The sequence below is a fragment of the Equus quagga genome, chromosome 15 (genome assembly GCF_021613505.1).
Source record: "Equus quagga isolate Etosha38 chromosome 15, UCLA_HA_Equagga_1.0, whole genome shotgun sequence".
In the NCBI taxonomy this organism is placed as follows: domain Eukaryota; kingdom Metazoa; phylum Chordata; class Mammalia; order Perissodactyla; family Equidae; genus Equus; species Equus quagga.
Genome location: NC_060281.1, coordinates 81,342,502 through 81,366,180, shown reverse-complemented (window position 1 = coordinate 81,366,180; position 23,679 = coordinate 81,342,502). Strand labels below are relative to the sequence as shown.

General features: G+C 49.6%; 1 protein-coding gene across 1 annotated transcript; it reads left to right on the top strand.

The window, feature by feature from the left end:
* Window positions 1–1,745: 1,745 nt before the first annotated feature.
* DAO (D-amino acid oxidase) lies at window positions 1,746–18,019 on the top strand. The gene is made up of 11 exons (XM_046640584.1): window positions 1,746–2,031; window positions 6,433–6,634; window positions 7,730–7,844; window positions 9,111–9,187; window positions 9,851–9,916; window positions 11,611–11,665; window positions 12,887–12,991; window positions 13,880–13,962; window positions 15,224–15,341; window positions 16,444–16,542; window positions 17,743–18,019. The coding sequence occupies exons 2-11, from the start codon at window positions 6,441–6,443 to the stop codon at window positions 17,872–17,874; spliced, it is 1,044 nt and encodes a 347-aa protein (XP_046496540.1). The 5' UTR covers window positions 1,746–2,031; window positions 6,433–6,440; the 3' UTR covers window positions 17,875–18,019.
* The last annotated feature ends 5,660 nt before the right edge of the window (window positions 18,020–23,679 follow it).

The following is a 23,679-nucleotide window of genomic DNA, read 5'->3' as shown; positions in this document are numbered from 1 at the left end:
ATCTGAATCAAAGAAGCCTGACTTATGGCCTATGGAACAGACATTATACTTCTGCTTTAATCATTACCCTAAAGTAAGGAATGTACTCTTGGAAGATAAGAATTAACGCCTCTCTTCTTGTGACTCTAGATAAGGCTCCCTGCCCTTTATGCCAGGGTCATATTCACTCTCTGTGTACGTGCTAATCTGTAACTAACTTCTTGAACCTTTGAAAGAATGTATCGCTGTCGTGCCTGATGTGTATCTCTTTGTTTAGAAATGGTTTATAATAGTACTGAAAATCACTCTTCTCTGGAGCACTTTCTCCCCTTCCAAAGGCTGCAGCTTCTGGGCTACAGTCCCCAGTTTTGGCTCAAATAAAACTCTCTTTCCTCTTACAATAGAATGATTATTGAGTATTTGCATCGATGTATGAAAAACAGCCAACACACTTCAAGAGAAAAATGCCCCCCGCCTCCCCGAAGTAGGCACTTTATAAAGAAATAAACGGAAAGATCCCTCAACGGATGAAAAGATTTGCAGTCTCTCTAGCAGGGCTGGAACTAGGGTGAGGCAAGTGGGGGGAGGGGTGCCAAATTTAAGGAGGCTCTTACTCTCAGAATGGTGCAAGTACAGGGTGGGCACCTGAGGGGTGGGAGCCTCCTTAAATCTGCAAATCGATAGAGCCCTTCTGGGGGGCCATTTGGCAAAACAGATCAAGATTTAAAATGTGTAAACTCTTTGGCCCGATGATTCCATTTCTAGGAATTGGCCCTAAGGAGATAATTAGATAAGTGTGCCAAGAAACACATCCAGGATATTTGTAATCTCAAAAAATTACAGGGACAATCATCACTAATCATCAGGGAACTGCAAATCAAAACTACACATTTCAGTATTTAAAACTGGCACATTGAAATTCACAAAACAGAAATCGTTGCTAGGATGGGAGTGGGGGGACCACGAAGACACCCAGCTAGCTTTTAACTTTTAACCCTTCTCTTGATGAACTCGAGGCTCAAGGATTTTACAAAGGTTGTGTGATGTAAAAATAATGCATGACTATTGTAAAAAAAAATTCAAATGTAATGGAAGTATATAGCATAAAGGGTGGAGTTCACGCCATCCTTTTTTTATTATTAAAGAAAGATACTGTGTACCAAGTATTTTGCATGCATTTTCTTATTTCTTCTGCTCCTTTTTATTTGATGATGCTGAAGGTAGGGGAGTGGAGGCTGGACCTTCAAAACTGACCCAAAGGATGCCTCAGCCAGGGCTGGTTGGTCCCTCTCTCTGGGCCTCAGTTCCCCATCAGTGAGGCTCCTGATGATCTTTGGGCTCTAAAAATCCCTGCTCCAGGTCTAGCCCTGGCAGAAGAGGGACCTGGAGTCCTGCCGCTTGTGTCTCTGGGATACGGGAGCAAAGACCCACGCATCCTTATGACCTAAACAGGCGTTGCCTTGAGTCTCTCCTTGGCCTCATCCACCCAGCATCCCAGAATGGCATTAGACAGGTCAGCTGGCCCCACGAGCCCCTGTCCTTTATCTCTGGCCTCCGCTCGGGGGCTGCCAGGCTGACCACTCCCACTGTGCAGGCCCACAGTGGTTCAGGGAATGACCCTCCCCTCCCCCAGGGTGGCAGCAGGAAGAGGAAGAAAGGAACGTCTCCAGCTGGCCCGGGAGACGGACCTCCTTGTGCCCATCAGCCCTCCAAGAACTCCCGCCCTCCGTCCCCGCCTCCCTCCCTCTCCTGAGGCCTGTCCACAGGGGCTTGAGTTCAGCCAGAAAAGTCAGGCAACTTTTCAGGGGCCTGAGTGAGGGGAAGTGAGGTCTCCCGGCCTGGCCAGGGTTCAGCCCCCGGGAGCAGCACAGCGCTCAGCCCCACCCCTCGCTGTACCCTGTCTGTAACTCCAGACTTTGACCCTGAGCTCCAGTGCGGCTGGTGGGCAGAGGGCTGAGGACAGGACGCGCCAGAATCAGGAGGCTCCCCTCCGGAGATAGGACCCTGCGTCCTTTGTAGCTGCCTCTTTTCTGCAGCAGTTTGGCACGCCAGGTGAGTGTGTGTGGGGGGTCGGGGGAGAAGTGCACAGCGGGACTCAGCGTCTTCCCAGTGTCAACAGAGAAGGCTCCACAGGTGGCAGGTGGCAGCCTCGGAGTGGGACAGGGACCGCAGGTAAGAACCTTCACCTTCCTAAGCCTCAGTTTCCTCCTCTGGAAGATAGGGGTCATAACTCACCTCCTACGGGGTTAACCTGAGTATTAAAAGAGGTGATGAATGTAAAGAGCTTGGCACAGAACTGGGCAGGCAGCAAGTGCTCAATAAATGGTACTTATTATTTTGGGGACGGGGAGCTGGGAGCCTTGTTGTCAAGTGTTTATAGAATCTGTTCCATTTTAAAGGCAAACAGTGAAAATATCAACTTCATAACAAGCAGCCATATGGTGCAAGCCAGGAGAGCTGATTCTGTTCATTCAAATACCTCGCCGGTGACTTGATTCTTGTAGAACAGGGCTTTCCTCTTCTTTGAGAGGCTCACGTGGCAATCAAAGGCATAAGCTCCCTCAAATTCCTTTTCTGGGGACAAAGGAGGTTAGATGCAAACCGAAACAAGACTAAAAGGTCAGCAGAATATGTGTCAGGTGCCAGCTCATCGCCGGCTGCCTGAATCGTTTTATGGCACAGGGAAGAAAGCTCAGATAGAACTGGATCCAGATCTGAATGCTGCCCGACACTGGCTGGGTGTCTTTCAGAGGGTGACATCCTCTCCCTGAACCTCAGCCCCATGTCTGTAGAACCTCCTAGAACAGCTGAGAGGGGTAAGTAAGAAGAGGTCTGTACTGCGTCGACATGTGTAACCTGGCAAGTGGCAGGTAGTGAAGTGCGTTGGTTCCCTTCCTGCTCTGTGTTTATGTAGATGTTTTCATCACACACACACACACGCAGATCAGTGTCATAGATTGTGTTTGCACCTTCCTGGATGCACACGACTACCTGTTTGGTTAAAGTAATGGCATAAAACTGCAACAGAAATAAAAACATTAGCAACAGGGAGAAAACAGCTGACGATATCTGAGCTGCGTGCGGACGGGTCCAGAAGTTCTTCCCCCCCAGGCGCAAATGATTTCACCTGAGGCTGCGTCTGCCCGGTCCTGGCTCCCACTCCTGATAAGAGCCGCATGCATTTATATTGCACTTTAATACACATGCGCACAGTGCCTTTAATCAGTATCAAGTTTGATTCCAAGAGTTTATTAAGATAATTGACTTAGGACACACATTTTTTCCTTTTCAGTTCTATTCCGATCACCAACACACTAAAAATTCCTGCAATTGTCTATTTTATGTTTCTTCCAATGCACAGACCCTGAAACATTGGCTGCTTCCCTTCACCTGCTTGACTCTCAGATTTTTCCAGTCGTGTGACTCGCCAGCATGGCGTGGTGTTGAAGCACACGGTCTGGCGAGTCAGGCTGGCCTGGGCTCTGCTTCTCACCAGCTGGGTGTCCGAGCCTCAGCTGCCTCCTCTGTAAAATGGGCATAATGATTAGCCCAAAGGTTATTAGAAGATTAAACTAGATAATGCTTGTATAGTTCTCAGCACAACGACTGACACACAGTAGGAGCTGAGAAACTAGCCACTGTTACTGTTACCTCCACATTGCCAGTTGTTTTCGTGACTCAATCTATTTCTATCTTTCACAGAGACTTTGTAACCCCGAGACCCACAAACCCTTTTATCACAAACGTGTGACTTTGGCTGAGCCGTTCCTCTTCTCTGGGCCTCAGTTTCCCCATCTGCATGATGATACCTAGCTTATCTCTAGAATTGTACACATTGGAGAAACTGAGCCCCACACTGTTACTTGTCCCTCTTTATCTCAGCCAGCTGGTCCCAGAAGCTGCTCTGGGTCCTCCCTCATGCTGTGCTGTTGGGCAGGTGCCACTGCTCCCAACCAGAGGCTTTGCCACACCTGACCAGCCCTGTTCTCGGAGACTGTGTGCCGGCTCTGCTTCAGTCCAAAGCCGCTTTCTCCCTGCCCAGAGACCTCCTAAGGGTTTTCAAACACTCTCCCTCTCTCACCTCACACATCTCTATCATGCAAGCAGCTCCATTTCTCCTGCACGCTTTGCTGGTTTTCTAGGTGGTGTGAGAATGGAGAAAGCAGGGGCCCTGGAGAAGGCAGAGCTGGAGTCACACCCTCACCCTCCCTCCCGCTCTTGCTATGACTCAAATAATGGACCTTGCTTTCTTCCAGTGTCAGCTCCCTCATCTGTAAAGTGGGGACGATGACAATCACTGCTGTCATTTATGAGCTCCCTAGCACTTTATGAGTGTTTTCTCTTTTGAGCCTCATAAGAGCTCCATTCATTCATTCATTCATTTCTTCATGAGTCCCTGCTGTGGGCCAGGCACTATGCTAGGGCCTGGGGATAGAGCAGTAGACAGAAGTCTCTGCCCTGCTGGAGCTGATATTCCGGTGGGGAGATAATAGGCAGGAAGCTTTGTTAACCCTTAAAAGTTTCCAGAAGAGGAAACCGAGGCTCAGTTAGGATGACCAAGTCATCCCGGTTTGCCCAGGACTCTCCTGGTTTTAGCACTCAAAATCCACATGCTGGAACCCCGCCCAGTCCTGGCAAATCGGGGAGGTTGGTCACCTTCGCTCGGTCACACAGCTGGCGTGTGCCAGAGCCAGGCTGTGAGCCTGGGCATATCTGAGCCCCAGCATGGGCTGTCGCTACCATCTCCCCATGCTGGGCCACCTCCTGGATTTGTTACGGGGAATTTGGAAAATATAGGAAAACTCTCTGTTTCTGCTTTCTTATTGTTAATGGATGAAAGTGGTCAACTCCCCAGAGGTTATACAGACAATCCAAAGGCCCAGAGAGGGCAAGTAACTTGGCCAATGTCACACAGCAAGCCGGAAGTGAAGCCAGATCTGACCCTCCCTTTTTCCTTTCTCCTCCTCTACATCCAATGTTCTTTCCATTGTTATTTCAAGGTGCTGGGGGACAGAAGGAGGCCACTATAGACTGAGGGCTTACTCTGTGCCAGGCACCATATCAAGAACTGTCACCCAGCTGGTCATTTAACCTCCGGGATGACCCTCTGGCATCGGGGTTACTCCTATTTCACAGATGAGGAGATTGTGTCTCCTGAGGCAAATATGGGGGAGGAGGGGTGGGAGGAGCCTAGGGGTCCCTGAGAGGGTCTGCCCATGCAACCAAGCCCGGACTCACGGCCGGAGGCAGAATCATCCAGAAATGCCTTGCCATTTTTCAGTTTCACCTCCAACTTGGCTGCTGAAACCCCAACGGAGTCCAGTTCTTGTGGGCTGGAGCCATTTTCCCCCTTCACAAAACTAGGCCATATTGAGAATGTCCTGCCATGCAGGGCCACGGGCCCCAGTTGCCAGGAGCCGAGGGCTGCGGCAGGAGAGTCATGAGGAAAGAGGAGGGAAAGTTGAATTTGGCCCTTCCGGGCACAAAAAGTCCCCTTGTTCTGCCTCAGCAGGAGCCGGCAGAATGTTTCTCTGCTGTGCGGGCCCAAGCAGCTTCAAAGTCAAAAGCTGCTGGGCCTTCTAAACTTCTGAGGACCAGCCAGCCTAGCACCCCAAGGCAGGCCCTGAGGGGGTACGCTGGAAGACCAGAGTTCTGAGGCCAGATGTTGCATCTAATGTGCTCACAGCTGCATCTGCTAGCTGCCAGCTTGGCACATAGTAGGTGTGCAATAAGTGAGTGTCGAGTGTACTTGAATTGAAATTAAGTCCAAGCAGTAGCACTTACTGGCTGTGTGACCTCGGGTAAGTTACTTCAGCTCTCTGAGCCCCATCTGTAAAATGGGGCCAATAACACCAGTCCCTACCTCATAGCAACGGTGGGAGACTTAGATGAAATGATGCATCTTAGCACTGTGGGGCTGGCACGTAGGAGGGGCTCCAGAAATGTCAGTAAATCGCTTTTTTTACACTAGACACTGTGCTAAGCTCTTTACATTTGCCATCTTGTTCAATCTCCCATCTACTTTCCGAGGCATGAGTTATTTTTCCCATTTTCCAGAAGAAGAAGTTGAGGCTCATGAAGCATCTTGACCAAGGTCAATGGCCAGTAGGAGGCAGAGGTGCGATTTGAGATTTGAAGCCAGAGCCCATTGTCCTAACCGCTAGACTCTCCAGCCCACAGCTGACCAGGGCCTCTGCTAGGCCCTTTTTCTATTCCCAGTCTGGAGACAGGATACTGGGGTGGGGAGCCCTTACCCACTGTGTGACCGTGAGCGTGTTGCTCTGCCTCTCCATGTGTCAGTCTTTCGCTTTGTGAGGGCCCTCGAGAGGATCAAGGATAAAAGGGCTTGGAGGGGTATGACACTTTCTAAGCCTTCAGTGGGCGGTGGAGACAGTGGAGATGGTGATGGAGATGATGGTGAGGATGGCACGCCTCGACCCGTCCTTCCTGCAGGTGGCACGATGCGCGTAGTGGTGATCGGAGCGGGGGTCATTGGGCTGTCCACAGCCCTCTGCATCCACGACCGCTACCAGCCAGTGCTGCAGTCGCTGGATGTGAGGGTGTACGCAGACCGCTTCACCCCGCTCACCAACACCGACGTGGCTGCCGGCCTCTGGCAGCCGTACCTCTCCAACCCCAGCAACCCGCAGGAGACGTGAGTGCCGGTCCCAGAGGGTGGCTGGGGTGCTGGGGGCGCTGAGTCTGCAGAGAGGACGCCCCCTCTCAGGGTTCCTGTCACCAAGAACAAGCCTTTTGTGGAGGCTCTGGCCTGGCCTGATATGGAGAAAATACTCATAAATATTAAGCCCCTACTTGTGCCAGACAGAAGCTACACTTGATCTTACAAAAAAGCCGAGAGGTGATGTGAGCCCAACAGAGGGAGCCTTCGTCTTCATTCCTCCCCTAGACAGGGGGCTGTCCGTGCCATGTGCATCTGTGAATCAGGAACCCTTCTAAGCGGGTGAACCAATGCTCTGGCTTAGCTAAGGACCTACAAAGGTCGTTATGTTAGTTTAGAAACTGCCAGCTCCTTCAACAAAGACACCTTCAAATGGATAACAGCTCAAGCGAAAGTTTCATTCTCATTCCCGTCATTCTCAAACCAATGTTCCTCATTGGTGGGTAGCGATTCAGAGGCCCAGGCTCCTTCCATCTCACGGCTCTGCCGTCCTCCTCGTGGCTTCTGACATTGCCATTCTCACGGGCCAGCACCTGTGGACGGAGAACAGCATGGGGACCTTGTGTGCCAGGTCTCCAGGGTCTGTGGGCCTGAATGCAGTCACATGGCCGCAACTAGCTGCAAGGGAGTCTAGGAAATGTAGCTGAGCTGTGTGTCCAGGGAGAAGAGGAAAGCATTTGGGCCAGCAAGCTGATGCCTGCTGCTAGCATTTATAGTGGGGGAGGGGAGGTGCCCGGAGTGATCCTGAACCGTGTGGCTCACAGTTCCAAGAGGAGATCAGAGCCTTCATTTAAACCCAGCAGCCATGTGATCCCAAGCTGGAGGCGGGCTCCAAATGGTTCTGATGGGACATCCTCCCCCCCCCTTCTCTATCCTATTAACGGGGAAACACTGGAAAGTTCAGGGTCGGGGAGGACCTGGAGGCATTAGGAGCTGCAGGAGTGAATGTGGTGGGTTTCTGGATCTGGACACATCACCTCCAGCCTGACCACACCCTGTGCAAGCCGACCCTCGGAGCTCTCTTGTCCAGCTCGGGGTCTTAGGTGACGAGACTGTGGGGGATCCTTCCAGGCATTGGAACCAGCAGACCTTCGACTATCTCCTGAGCCACCTCCATTCTCCCAACGCTGCAGACATGGGCCTGGCCCTGATCTCAGGCTACAACCTCTTCCATGAAGCTGTTCCGGTGAGTGATGAGTCCTTGATGTGGGGCCGAGCCTTGATCACAGACCAGGGCTGGGGCCCCGAGTCTGGGGGAGTACTTGCAGCCTCTTAGGCCACAGACTCCTGTGTTCAAAACAGGTTTACTTTAAACTCTATTTTTGCTTTTAAAATTATTTTTGTTTCCAATTTTGCTGTTAAATTGGTAGAGACCAACGAATCTTCTGAGCCATGGGGACTACTAGCCTTTGACTGGTATGAGAATTAAAACTCGGACACGTCCCGTAGTGGTGGCACATGGCACTGAAGCCAAAAGTTTTCATGAACCCCTGGAGGGCCCAGGGCTTTTCAGCAAGAGGGATTCCTGCGCTCATTGTGGCACCAACTTCTAAAGCACTTACTATGTGCCAGGCGTTGTCCTAACTACTTTATGAACAGTGACTCATTTAATTCTCATAATAACCTGGAAGTAAATGCTATCATTACTCTTCCTTGCAGATGAGAAAATAGAGGCTCAGGGAAATGAGTAGCTTACCTGAGCTCACAAGGCTTTAAGTGGCAGAGCTGGGGTTTGAACCCAGGTGGGCTGTAACCACAAGGCTCCCAATGTGTTGAGAAGGGCACAGGCTTGGGGGATGGTCTCAGGTTGCTTGGAGAGGGTGGTCTGGCTGGGTGCCCAGAACCCCAAGCCAGCTCTCCGAGGTTTGTTTAATGTTTCGCATGTGCTGAGGGCATTAACCACATGATCTGTTACCCTCCATGGGACCCACAGTGGTTATTAAGTCCATTATACAGACGAGAAAACTGAGTCTCAGAGAATCCAACATGGTCAGTGGTGAGGTTCTCCACCCAGGTTATCTGACCCTATACTCTGCTGCCTCTGACTCTCACCCCTTGGTGACTCTCACGGTCACCCCTTTTTTCTCCCCTGTCTATGACCCTTATCCTGTCACTCACCTTCAGTCTTACTGTCCTCCTTGGTATAGCATAATGGTCAAGAACATGGGCTGTGAAGCCCAATTGTGTGAGTTCAAATCTCAGCTCCACCATTTATGACCTGTGTGACCTTAGATAAGTTACTTAACTTCTCTGAGCCTCAACTGGTCCATCTGGAAAATGAGGATAAGAATTTTATATACCTTACTGGATTGTTGTGAAGATTAAATGGACTGGTATACATAAAATGCTTGGAACAGCTCCTTACACACAGCGAACCTTATGTAAGTTTTGTTATTACCATTATTATTGACTTTCACCCATCCCTTTGCCTGCTTCTCTCCTTCCTCTGCAGGACCCTTCCTGGAAGGACATAGTTCTGGGATTTCGGAAGCTGACCCCCAGAGAGCTGGACATGTTCCCTGATTATAGGTAAGGTTACTATCACGGGAAAAGAGGTTGAGGCCCCACAATTCAGACAGACCTGTCCAGAGGCAACAGGAGGTGTAGGCATCAGATTTCCTGTCCCACCCCAGGTCTAGAGCCACTGGTACCCTGGTCTCCTGGTGTCTGTCCAGCTCCTTCAGAAAGGCTGCCCACCCAAACTGGCCCTTGAGCTAGGGAGGTGGGGGATGTTGAATCACAGATCTCAAGCCCAGAAGCTCCAGATCACTATCCTCTTTTGTAGATGAGGAAACCGAGCTTCAGAGACGCTAAGTCACTTACTCAGATCACACAGCCTGGTGATGAAAATGAGATTCCAACCCAGTCTGTGTGGTTCCAAACCCCTCTGTTCCTTTCTCATCAGCCTGATGCCCCTCTGGTCCTCTCCTCACCCCACCCCTGTCTGAATCCCCTCTACAAATGCCCGATCTCCACTTGCACATCCAGGTATCAGGGATGGTTTTGTCTGATAGAAAATTTTTCCTTGCATTGAGCTGAAAACCACTCCCTCCTTGAACTTCACCCGGTGGTCCTGGCTCTACCTTTGGGGGCCCAAAGAATGAGACAGCTCCCACCTCCATTTGACAGCCTTCAAATACAGCTCTGATTCTGATCCTTTATTCCTACCTTTTGCCTGCCGTGACACTCTAGCTATGGCTGGTTCAACACGAGCCTGATCCTGGAGGGCAAGAGGTATCTGCAGTGGCTGACTGAGAGGTGAGATTTTCGGCTTCAGTTTGAGACAAGCACTGCCCAGGGGCCAGAGCTGTAGCAGGCGATCGTTCCTGGGATTCATCTTTGTGTTGACCAACCCCAAATGTTGACGAAAACCTTTTGGCTCAGTGGGAGCTATCCTTGGGCCTGATCACTTCTCTGCACCAAGACAATGGTTCCCACACCTGGTTGGGCATCAGAACCACCTGGGTAACTTTTTACATGTAATATTTACTATTGACCTCACTGAAATCTGTAATGTTTGTGTAATAGTTTAAAATGGATTCTCTTAAGTTTTCCAGATATATTTACATCATCTACAAAACATAAGTTGCCTTTTATTTTTATACCTCAGTTTTTTTCTTGTCTAACTGCTGTGGCCAGTATCTCCAGAACAATGTTAATTAACACAGGTGATATTGGACGTCCTTGTCTTGTTATTGACATTAATAGGAATCTTATAGTGTTCTAAATTAGCAAAATTAGCTTGAGAGATACAATTGTATTTATATTCAGATACATTCATATTAAGGAAGATTCTATACATTTTCTGTATGCTACTAATTTATTAAGATTTTTAAAAAATCTGGAATGGATGGTGGCTTTTACCGAATGACCTGGGGAGGTTTTTAAAAACATAGATTTCAAGACACCACTTTATATCTACTGAATCAGATCCTCTGGGGTGGGGCTCAGAAATTTGTATTTTAAGAAGTATGCGGGTGATTCTAATTATTAGCCAGGTTTGGAAACCGTTGTACTAAAACGTGATTATTTCTCCTAACTTTGGGACACTTATGACTCCTGTCCAGGCTCTTCCAGAAAAGAATGCTCCCGTTTTTTTCTTTATTGAGGAAACTATGTAGATAAAATACTCCTGAGGCTGTGCTTCAGCCTTCATATGGTTTATTCCTGTTCTTTTGATATTTCCACTATATTTCTTTTTTTTCCCTTAAGGTTGGCGCCTGAGCTAACATCTGTTGCCAATCTTCTTTTCTTCTTCCTCTCCCCAAAGCCCCCCAGTACCTAGTTGTATATTTTAGTTGTGGGCCCCTGTGGCTCTGCTATGTGGGATGCCGCCTCAGCATGATTGATGAGCGGTGCCATATCTGTGCCCAGGATCCGAACCAGCAAAATCCTGGGCCGCTGAAGCAGAGTGCACAAACTTAACCACTCAGCTACAGGGCTGGCCCCCTTTACTATATTTCTAGTAGTGACAGATATTTTTCCTCCGGAACATTTAGAGGGAGGGGAGGGTACCCCCAGCCCACCTCCATTCTCATGCTCTGCTTCTGACAAAGGGCCACTTATCATCTGTCCAACTCTGCCCCTCTTTTACCCCACATCTCATCCCTTTTGAGGATACAAAGCAATGTGCTGGCAGTAGGAAGCGTTTTGAACTAAGAGACCTGGGTTCGAGTCCCAGTCCCATCCTTGACTCACCGTATGACCTTCAGCATCCCCATTTGCCTGACGAGGGGCTTGGACCATCTCAGGTTTACCAAGGGACAATTCACAGACCGCTAGTCCAGCAGGGTGCTCATGAACTGATATGACTACACGGCCATTCCTCAAGGAGCATCCTGTGGGACTAAGGCCCACAGAAGTTTCTTTGGGAAATGTCCCTCCTGCCATCCTCTTTGGAGGAGTGGGATAGAGAACTGAATACTGCTCTTTGATGTGTCTGATCATCCTAGGTTAACTGAGCGGGGAGTGAAATTCTCCCAGAGGAAGGTGGAGTCTTTGGAGGAGGTGAGCTTTCAGGGCTGGAAGGGGCTGGATGTGGGAGCAAGAAGTAGGGCTCTGCTTCCTGTTTCTGGGTTGGGGTCCCCTTCTCAACCTTCTGGAATCCCACTGAAGCCTATCCCAGACTTGAGGCTTTTTCTCAGTCCCAGAAGGACTCGTTCTGCCTTCATGTTGGTGGCAGGAGCAAAGGGACAGTGGCATCATAGTGGCTGTTAGGGGCTAATCTATATCTGAGCCTCAGTGAGTTTCAGGGCCAGAGAGTGACTGCCCCTTCCCAGTATCGGCTGCATCCCAACCCAAGTTCCAGACACTTGGCTGCTTCCTACTGACATCTGGGTTGGTGCTTCTACAAAGTCACGGCCCTCGGCCGACTCACCTCCAGGGTGACACCACCATCAACAACAGTGACAGTAGCAGCTCCCATCACCGCGCACTGGCTATGTACCAGGAGCTTTGCTGTGTGACTTCACTCAGCTGCAGCACCTGGAATGGCGTTTGGCACGTGGAAGGCTCTCGGTACATGCAGCTACTAACATACATAAGGAGCATCTGCTCTGGGTCAAGCCCTGATGGGCACTTGGGTGACATGGTTGACTCAGGCACAGCCCTCACTCCCAAGGAGCTCATGGTCCAGTGTAGCAAACCCTGTCTCGTGAACAATAGTGATGCCTTGTGAGGGGTGTGGCCCATGACTGACCTGTGAGGGGAGTCACTGGAGCTGGGCTGGGAGCTCGGGTGCCCATCCCGCTACATCCTTGAGCTGTCGAGTGTCCTACGTGCATGGAGCTAGGGGCTCCAAAGTGCCTTCCGCAGGTGTCTTGGCAGAGCAGAAAGCAAGAGAATGGAATAAAAAGGAGTCAGAAGGTGGAAGAGAACTATCTCTGTGGCCTTTCTGACTTCTTCTGGAAGGTTCCAAGAAGATTCCCTCCTCCCACGGTACTCCTTTCCAAGTACTTTTATATCCGGAGTACTTTGGAGCCTCACGGCAGTCTATGAACAGATGTTACCAGCCTCACCTTACAGCTAAGGCAGCTGAGCCTTGAGGAGGTGACAGGACATTTCTGAGGTCACACAGAGGTTTGGAACCAGGCTCATGGATTCCACATTGAGTCCTCTCCCTGCTGTTCCACTGGGACCAGAGAGCTGCAGGACGGGTGGAGGGGTAAGGAGGAGCATACCAGGGTCCTCACCCCCTCCCGCCCCACCTGCTCTGCTGGTTGCTGCCAGGTGGCAAGAGGAGGCGCAGACGTGATTATCAACTGCACCGGGGTGCGGGCCGGGGAGCTGCAACCAGACCCCATGCTGCAGCCCGGCCGGGGGCAGATCATTAAGGTGAGTGTGAAGGTGACGGGGGGAGACCTCTTGCTTTTGTTGATAGGAAGAGTGTAGCTGCCTGCTTATTTCATCTCTAAAGACAGAGGACATGCTGGGGACATCCCTTAGAAAAACCCCCCAGACTTCAGGGAATTGACATGTTAGAGGAACGAGGACCAGCACGACCCTCCCAAACATTCTCTTTTGGGGTTTTTCTTCATAGCCAAGCAAGTGTGTATCTGTGTGAGCATACGTGGGAGCGCATACGCCAGGTTGTAATGAAAAGGACCAACCTTCATGGAGTGTTTACCAAATGCCAGGACAGGCCTGAGCACTTTATTATGTTGATTAGTTTAATCCTTACCACAACTCTTTGAGATGAGGTCTGTCATATCACCATTGCCCTTTACAGATGGGGAAACTGAGGCATGGAGGAATTATGTAAAATGCACAAGTTGACACAGTAGTAAGTGGGGGAATTGGGATTAGAACCTGGGAAACCTGGTTTACGAGCCTAGGTGTGTAAGCATTGTTCCGCGCCGCCTCCCACTGTGCACGTGTGCATGTGAGTGAAGCATGCCTATTCGTGGGCACGTGTGCATGTGTGTGCGTATTTGTGTATACGTATGTGCATTCATAAGCATGTATGGGTGGGCATGTGTGTTCCTGACGTGGGCTGATGTGTATGTGTGTTTACACGTGTGCTGGACACGTGGGTGAGAATGTGCAATGCTTTAGGGAGCAGGGGTGGCTCTCCATCAGACCAAGCAGTCAGGTGCAGACTGGGGCCGAGGGGTCATGGGAGGGCTAAGGAATCAGCCTGGCCCCTCTTGTCAGAACATCTGAGGGTAGAGGAGCCTGCTGGTCCAACTCCCCTGACGAGACGTCTCCGTCCTCCATCAACAGGTGGATGCCCCCTGGATGAAGTACTTCATTGTCACCCACGACCCAGAGAGAGGCATCTACAGGTCCCCATACATCATCCCAGGGTAAAAACCCGACATCCCAGGGCAGAAGAGGGGGTCTTTCCTGTCCTCTTCATGCCTATGCTGCCTACCCCAGACCTCTGGCTTAGTCCCTGCAGGTTTTTTCTTTGTTTTTCAAGTGAGATTGAGCCATTAAATGGGAAGGCAGGACTCAGCCTGGATTGGGCTCTATCTTGAACATGTTTTTGATGACAGTCGTGGTGATAACTGGAGACAAAGGTAGTGGATGTGATGGCAGTGACAGTACAAGTGATGTGAATGGCAATAATGGGAGTAGTGATTTGGTTGGTGGTGATGATGCTATTAATGGTAGAGGTGATGATATTAGTGAAGATTGTGGCGGTGTTGATGAGATGACAATATTGTTGACAGTAGAATGGTGGTAGTAGAGATAGTATTGTCATTGATGGGGAAGTCACCGTTGATAGGGGTGGTGATTGGGACAAAGATGGTATAGTGGTGACATTAATGGGAGTGGTGTGGTGTTGATGAGGAGATCAATGTTGATGATGGTGGTGATTGGGAGTGAGGTGGTAGTTGATGCTGATGGAGATGACACTATCAATGACAATGTTAATAGTGTGGCAGAGAGGACAGTCTCAAAGGCAATGTTAATAGTGTGCCTGTGCTGACTACCTCAATGGCGATGCTAGTGGCATGGTGGAGATGACAATATCAATGGTGATGTTAATGGTGGTTATGGAAATGGTGAATAGGGTTGATGGTGATGACATATTAATGGTAGCAAGGGAGGCAGTAGTGAAGATGACATTGTTGATGGAGATGACAATGTATTTCCAGCTTTACTGAGATATGATTGATGTATAACATTGTGTACATTTAAGATGTACAACATGATGATTTGATATATGCATATATTCCAAAACAATTACCAAAATAAGGTTAGTTAACATATCCATTAACTCACATAATTATAACTTTTGTGTGTATGGTGAGAACATTTAAGGTCTACTCTCTTAGCAACTTTCAAGTATATAATACAGTATTGTTAACTATGGTCACCATGCTGTACATTACAAGAGATGACAACGTTGGCAGCGATGTTCATGGTGGCAGTAGAGATGGTGGTTGATGTTGACAGGGCAATTGCAGTGGTGTTGATGGAATTGTTAGCAGGGATGACAACGTTAATGGTAGTAGTGATTAAGGTAGACATGGTGGTAAGGGTGAGCATGGAGATGACCCGTATTCATCTCAAAGCCTTCGTTTGCCTTCATCCTTGACCCTCCGCACTTTTATCTAGGATCCGGGAAGTGACTCTTGGAGGCATCTTCCAGCTGGGGAACTGGAGTGAAGTAAACAATATCCAGGACCACAAGAGCATTTGGGAAGGCTGCTGCAGACTGGAGCCCACACTGAAGGTAAGATGGGGAGGGGTATCCATGCCTTAGACCGGGGTCCTGGCAGCTTGATCATGAAGGCCTTTGAGGATGGGAAGATACCACTACTGGGACAACTGGGCAAATTCATTCCAGCAAGGGTCTGTAGAATACACCAGAATTTGATACCACACAGGGAAGTCCTGCTGTGGGCTAATGAAACTTACATGGCCATGCCTAAGAGTTGCTCTCTCTTGAGGTGACATCCCCCAAACGACTTAGTCTGTCTTCACAAGGAGCAGATGTATTTGTTGCAGAAATCTCAGTTCTCACCCTTGCCTGCTAGTGGCAATGAGCATAGTGATGGTGATGAAGGTGGGGGTGTTTGTTTACAACCTCCATAGGAACTTCCTGGGTGTGATCTGAAACTGGCCCCCTGCACGTGCGGGGCATGGAGAGAACAAGATAGAGCAGACCACTCCAGATTGGTGGGGAGCAGTTGTAATAAGCAAGGGAACTTAACAAGGCTTGTCTGGGGTGACTGCAAGATGAATAGATCTCTGCACCTGCCCACCAGAATCTTAAAAGTTCATATGGAGCCTTAACCGGGCTCAGTCACACACACAGTCCAGACGGCCTCGTCACCACACTACCATCTCAAGGCTGTACCCTTGGGGCAGCTTCGGCAGGCAGGGAAGGCAAGCAGAATGCACATTCCAAGGACAGGGGAGGGAACGAGGAGCCTCCAAGTGCTCCGGTCCAGCTCATGGGTCAAGCTGGGGATTGCATCTTCTTGATGACCTCCTCCATCAGAGAGTAGAAGTAATGATTGGTGTCGATGGAGATGAAAACACTGAGGGTGGTGAAAATGATGGAGATGAGGTGGTGACTGTTGATAGTATCATGGTGGTGGCTGGTGGTTGATGAAGATGGGGCAGTTGATAGAACTGGTGGTGAGGTGGTGGTGGTGATGTTGGTGACTGATAAAGGTGGGGATGATGGTCATGGTGATTAATAAGAGTGACAGGGATGGTGTTAGTGGCGGTGGTCATGGAATGAGCTTCCTGAAGCCGACTCTATATCACCTAAAAATGGCAGCAGCAAAAAAAATGCCGAGATGAATTACTAACACTTTTCTTTCCAGAAGGCAGAAATTGTTAGTGAATGCACTGGCTTCCGACCAGTACGCCCCCAGGTTCGGCTAGAAAGAGAACGGCTTCGCTTTGGACCGTCCAACACAGAGGTATGCTCTCCTGGCAAGGAAAGCGATGCCCTCCCCCGTTCCTAAGAGGGCGCCCGCATTTCCTGGGGAGAGTCTTGCCTGACCTCCAGCTCCACACAGCCTCCTGGCAGGCGGGAGCAGTGGTGGCTAATAACCCCTCCTCTAAGCGGGGAAACTGAGGCTCAGTGATGGTGAAGGACCTGCTCAAGGTTACACAGAGGGCGGTTACAGAGAGGTTTGCTAAAGCCTGTGGTCGAGTAGAAGGAAATGGGTACTTATTGAACATCGACTTTGTGCCCATGACTCGAACGGCCTTGTTGAATCTCCCCTATGGCTCTCCGGGATAAGAACTCTTCTCCCCATGCTTCGGATGAGCAAACTGGGGCTCCAAGAGGTGACGTCACTTGCCTAAATCAGACCACTGGTGAGGGGCAAGGCGGGGATGCAGTTTGATTTGCACTCCAGAGTCACTTCCAGAGGTCCGTTTTGTGGCTGCCCATCCTCTCTCTGGGGTCCCCTCTCCTGGGGTGGGAACTGAAACAGCAGGGGTTGTCCTGGGCTGAAGGAACTGACCTGAGTAGGTGGTGGCTGAGCTCGCGCCAGGAGAGCCATCTCCCTAACTAGGTCTCCCTTCCTCCCTTATCCCAGGCATGGAGTGTGTGTGGGCGCGCGCGTGTGTGCACGCACATCTGTGTGTATGTAGAGGGCTGTGTGTAGAGAGGTCATGTGTGTGTGTGTGTAATTGTAGAAGGGAGAGTCATATATAGAGTGTAACTCCTGCTGATGACTTTAGCTTTGAAAAAGGCCTGGGGGTCTCGCCTCTGTCCCCGGGATGAATTAACACGTTATCCAGAGTCCACCCAGACCATGCCCTGCTTTTCTTCCGTCCTGAGGTGGGTAGAAGACTCTTTTAATGCAGAGGTTCATCAGTCCAGAGCCGGGTGGGAAAGAGGAAGATGATTTAGAGAACTTCCAACAATTTGATGCCGGGGGAGTCTCTGACCTCAAGTTCTAGATGGTTCTACTTTTCCTGTGCTCAGTGCATACAGCAGGGCCCTCTCCTTAGCAGAAGAGGAGTCTAGGGTGGCATCCTTCGGCTCCTCAAACAGTCCCCCTTCGTGCTGTTCCCGGGGCCCTGCCGTCCCACCAGGGTGCTGGGAGGAGCTGGGTGCTGCCTGGCTTTGCAGGGCAGACCTGTGCCTTCTCTCCCGCCTCTCCCAGCTCATCCACAACTATGGCCATGGAGGCTATGGGCTCACCATCCACTGGGGCTGTGCCCTGGAGGCGGCCAAGCTCTTTGGGGAAGTCCTGGAAGAAAGGAAGTTGCTCAGGATGCCACCATCCCACCTCTGAAGACATCAGTGGCCACCGCCTCCCGGACAAGGACTCCTCCCGCTGCCCTGGGCCAGCTGATCAATGTGCTCCTCTCTAAGCCATCACTCACTGCCCCACCTCCCGCAGCCACTCATTTCCATTAAAAGCACGAGATGGGGGGCCAGCCCCGTGGCCGAGTGGTTAAGTTCGCACGCTCTACTTCGGCGGCCCAGGGTTTCACTGGTTTGGATCCTGGGCGCGGACATGGCACCTCTCGTCAGGCCACGATGAGGCAGCATCCCACATGCCACAACTAGAGGGACCCACTACTAAAAGTATACAACTACCTATGGGAGGGGATTTGGGGAGAAAAACAAAAAAACAAAAAAAAAGAAGCACAAGATGGGAGGAAATCACCAGGTTGATTCCTGGAGGTGAATTCAGCATCACTTGGGGCCCCCTCTGATGGCTGAGGTCTCTCCACCCTTTCGGGGCCCGATGTTATGAAGAACAGCTGGAGGGTGTTATTCCATGAGTCCTCAGCAGAAAAGGAAGCTTAGGGGGCCGGCCCGGTGGTGCAGCAGTTAAGTTCGCACGTTCTGCTTCTCGGCGGCCCCGGGTTCGTTGGTTCGGATACCGGGTGCAGACATGGCACCGCTTGGCACGCCATGCTGTGGTAGGCATCCCACATATAAAGTAGAGGAAGATGGGCACGGATGTTAGCTCAGGGCCAGCCTTCCTCAGCAAAAAGAGGAGGACTGGCAGTAGTTAGCTCAGGGCTAATCCTCCTCAAAAAAAAAAAAAAAAAAAAAAAAGAAAGGGAAGCTCAGAAAATCAGAGGCAAGCAGAAAATTGAGGACAGCTGAGGTTAAGTAACTTGATGACAAGTTACTCTAACATGTTGAAGGTTCTGAAAAGTCCCGCAGCAAAGACCCGTAACCGATGTTTCATCCAGGCTTCCTAACCCTGTCTGGCTATGGAATCCTTTTGCCCAGAGCACCAATGCCACAGAACACACTTGAGGGAAGGCTGGAATGGATTTTGTTGCAGGAAGTTATGTGTAGAACTGGAGTGTGGAGGAGGAAGAAGAGGCGAGGCATTGAACTAGCAACATATGATGCTCATTCCATGTCCAGGATCCCAAATGGCATCAGCTGCCCACTGAGTGGCCCCATGGCCACCGGAGGGATCATCTCACAGGGAACCCCTTCACAGAGAATTACGCTCACCAAGCATACTCCTTGTTTACAGGACAGATTTAATGTGTCTTATCTTCTGGCCGGCACCCTCTGAGATGGCAAACAGGCTTCCAGATGTTTTGGAAAGCCTTGAATGAGCCGAGAAGGCACTTTAGCATCTTTATCCCAAATTGTCTGCCTTAGCCTCTGAGGCTGAATTTTCATCTGTCTGGGTTTATGTGAAAGACCAGAGCCTAGAAGTTTTCATGTATCTGGGACCAGTGGCGCCCTATGTGGTGTCAGGAGGCCTCGACTGGCCCCTGCCAGGGCCACGCCCATGCCTTTACTGTCTGTTCCCTCCCGTGCCGTCTCACCTGATGGCTTCTTCAACGAAGCATCTGCCATGATTGTGGCTGGCCGTAAGCTAAGTGAGAGAGCCAAGATCTAAGAGTTCCTGTTCTAATCATAATAATATTTAATAATTATAATTATTATTATAGCTAAAATTTGTTGCATTCTAACCAGGCTCTGTGCTAAAGTCTTGCACGTATTACTCATTTAATCCTCACCCCACCCCACCCCGCAGTGCAATTGCTATTATTCCCATTTCATAGATGAGAAGACCGAGGCACAGAGAGAGAGTACGAGGTCAACAGCTGGGAAGGAGTAGAATGGAGATTCAGGGCCAGAAATGATGTGATTTCAGGGCCTCATTTTCAACCACTGCACACGACTGAATCCTGGGTGGCAGGGAAAATACACAGTTGTGAGGGACTCGGTTGGGCCTCTTCCCCAACTCACTCTGCAAACACATTGAAAAGAGACTACTTCTCTCCTCCTCCTTGCCCCCTTTGGACTAAGACTGGGGGACTCTCACAAGATTGGGGGGGCCACTTCTTGGTGCTCGGATGGCACACAGCATTTAGTTTTTGACCAAAGTGGTTACTTTATCTAATCTAAGACTTCCCAGGGAGAGCAACTCCCACCGGTCAAGGTTAGTTGTCCGCAGGAACCCTATAGGACTCAGAACACAGTGGACTCGCAAAATTCTACGGGGCCGGAAAAGTCCACATTCAGACCCAAAGTGGCCCTCCTGCTCTTTCTGTAAACGGTAGGAAATTTTCCAATGGGGCTTCTTCTTAACTCTGTCCTGAAATTCAGAATAGAAGCAGCATGGGGGAAATTCTGCGACCCACACGGCCCTGTAGACATGGTGAGGCTAGAATTCGTCACTCTCCCTTCGCCTAACCTTCCTGTCGCTTCCCTGAAGATGACCTCCAACCGTATTTTCAATGACTTCTCGGCAGTTTGCTGAATTTAGAAGAGGTTATTTTTCCCCATTGAATTGTCTTGGCACGTTTGTCAAAAATCAATGGACCATAAATGTATGAATTTTTGGACTCTCAATTCTATCCTGTTGACCTGGATGTCTATCCTTACGCAAGTACCACTCTGTCTTGATGGCTGTAGCTTGGTGATAAGTTTAAAATCAGAAAGTGTGGGTCTTCCAACTTTAGTCTTCTGCTTCAAGATTTTTAAAAGTTTTTTGGCTATTCCGGGTCTTTCGCATTTACCTACGAATTTTACAATGAACTTGTCAATTTCTGCACAAAAAGCCAGCTGGGGTTTTAATAGGGATTCTGTTGAATTAATACATCAATGTAGGGACTATTGAGTGACACCTTAACAACAGTAAGTTTCCTGATCCATGCTCATGGACTATTTCTCCGTTTATTTCGATCTTCCATTTCTCCAGGCAATGTCTTGTAGTTTGTAAAAGTCTTACGCTCGTTTTGTTCCATTTATTCCTAAGCGTGTTATTCTTTGCGATGCTATTGTGAGTGGAATTGTTTTCTTCTTGATGAAGTTAGAAAGCACTGTGTCCTCGGGCGTGGTGGGGGTAGGGGTATTGAAGTGGTTCATTATCAAATATTCTCGATTAATCGAGAATGACTCTAGTGATCTATCTGGCTGTTCCAATGGCAAAGAATCAGCATACGGTCAGGTACCACCTGTGACTAAAGGCTGACGGAAATCACTGGATCTTCAAGGAGCTGAAAGGGCTTCAGGATGTCCTAGAACTTCGGCTCTGGCACCCTGTGTGCCTCCCACAACCCTCTGCATCCGCCATTAGTGCCCAGATCACTCTGCATCGCAAGGATCTGTTTACGCCTGTTCCCCAGACAATACCGTGAATGTGTGAACATAGGGGCCGTGTCTTATTCTTTTTTTTGCATCCTCCATGTTGAATATCATGCCTGATACCCAGTAGCTACCCCATGCTTACTGACCACATGGCGTGGCATGATCCATGATAGAGAGTCATGATGAACAGACTTGAGAGTTTACATATATGGGTTACAGACAAGGCAGTAATTGTCTGTGCCACCCTGTTGAACGGGGCAGCCCAAACCACCATGTTTGTACCTCTTGACCCCACCCCTCCATGACCTAACTTAATTGGACCAGGACTGGAACCAACTTGGCCAATCAGTTTCTTCTCATCCTGAGAATTTGGAAGTGTGACACTGAACAGCTGAGTCAGATATGTCTGCAGAGCTGAGTTATGAGGCCACGGAGCCGGGTGAGCGGAAGCCGTATGCACGGTTAGGCACATCCAGCAGCCAGGAGGAGGCAGAAGGAATCCAGTCTGCAGAGAGGGGTGGAAACGAGAGCTACAGATACAGAGAGGGGCTGCCTCGGACCCTGGAGGCTCTCCAGTTCCCCATTCCAATGTGTGAGGCCAGGCTGGACTTGACTTCCATGAGATCTTTCTAACCTTTCAGAGGCTTCCCACTGGCAGCCCATCAACCCAAACTGGCCTGCACATGAGTTTTATTTGGCTTACACATCGTTGAAACATTTTTGATCTAACATACCAAAATTTGGAGATTTTGTATAAAAGTCCAGATTCCTGTCTTGAAAATCAGGGGATCCCCCCCTCCGGTGCAACAAAATCAGCTGGAGCTGAGTAGCAGTCCCCCTTCCACCAGCCAGGGCCGAGGCTTTTTACTCTACCACAGTTCTTCCCTCTTCCTGCGGTTCCTTCGCCTCGTTTCACTCATTTGTGAAATGATTCCTGGCTGTCCCCTCTGGGAAATAACTACCTACCCCGGTCTTATAATAAAGCAGTACTTCCTCATTTGAACTAGTCAGAGTACGATTTCTGTTCCTTGCAGCTAAAAAAGCATTGATGGGAACTCTGTGGCAAGGCTCTTCTCATCCATCCCCCATCCAACAACCATCACTTCCCTCTTCGTGTGAACAGAACCCCAATTTTGCATTCCAGAGGCTGTGGGTATCCCTTGAACCTGTGGGAGGTAGGCCCTTCTTTCTCCAGCCCTAGGGAGGACTCTGCTGGGATGGGCATGTGACCCAGGTCTGACCAAGGTGAAGCAGGGGTGGATCTGCTGGAAGACTTCCCTTCCCAACCGAAAACAGACCCCTTAGAAAGAAAACTTTCTGTGACTGCTCCTTCTCCATTCTACCTCCTTTGAAAAAAAATGTGATGCCCAGCACTTCAGCAGCCATCTTGCAACCATGAGGTTTCATGCATAGGGTCAAATGGCCAACATAACAGAGGATGGTGGAGAGGAAAGGCAAAAAGAGCTGGGTTCTGGATGAATCTTCCCTGGAACTGCCTGACTCTGGGCTTGTTGTTAAATGAACAATTAATATTCTAATGGTTTAAGCTACCATTGATTGTTTTTGCTGCTGCTTGCAGCACCAGATATCCCTGGTTTGTTAGTAGTAACCAAAGGAGACTCTTGATCTCATCCTTCAAGGCTCTCTGTTGCTTAACGTCATTTAAAAATAATGAATGTCCATACTCATTTCAAAGCGCATGGCTAAGGTGCACTTTCATGTCATTGCCAACACAGCCGTTTACGTCTTCCTGAGAATACTTGAAGTAAGGGAAAGAAAGAAACCAGATAACCCCGGCTACAGTGAACATCCTTGGGCATTTTCTGAAATCTTTCCTAACACTGGCAGAAACGGATGACATTTCCATTAATGGAAACAGGAGATTTTGGGTAGTTCAAAATTAGCTACAAGCGTTTTCAGCTAAAGGCCCCGTGTATTTCAGAGGCTCGGGCAATGTTTGTGGCAGCTCTTATATCGTTCAATAACATTGATTTTTTAGAAAGGGCAGGCAATTGAGAAGGCACAGTTTTAAACTTTCATTATCTCGAGAAGAGAAAGCCTCAACTGTAAACCCCTTTACCCCAGCCCCTGGAGAACATTTCTGCCCGGCAAGCGCTCCTCTCTCGCCGCGGCCCCCAGCTCCTCCAGGTTATTTGAGGGTAAAAGGAGTGGATTCGCTCATCCAGCAGTAGCCGGCCAGCTGGAAGGCAAAAAGGACAGCAAAGCTTCTGTGTTCCCCAGGAGAGCTCAGCAGACCAGAAGTAATTAGAGCTCTAGTCACTCAGGCTTCAGGGAGATGTGGGTGTCAGGGACAGGCGGGTCTGCCAAGCCACCTCCCCTGGGACAGCCTGGGCCCATAGTTCAGGGATGTGGAATTGTTTGCAGTCGACCCAGGACCTGAGCCCGAAGAAGTTGCCCGCTCCACACCATTAGAAGAAAGTGTTGTCTCCCACAGACTCAAAGTCACAACGTTGGCAGCCAACTGTGCAACCTTTTCCCCTTATTGGAAAGATTATCATAT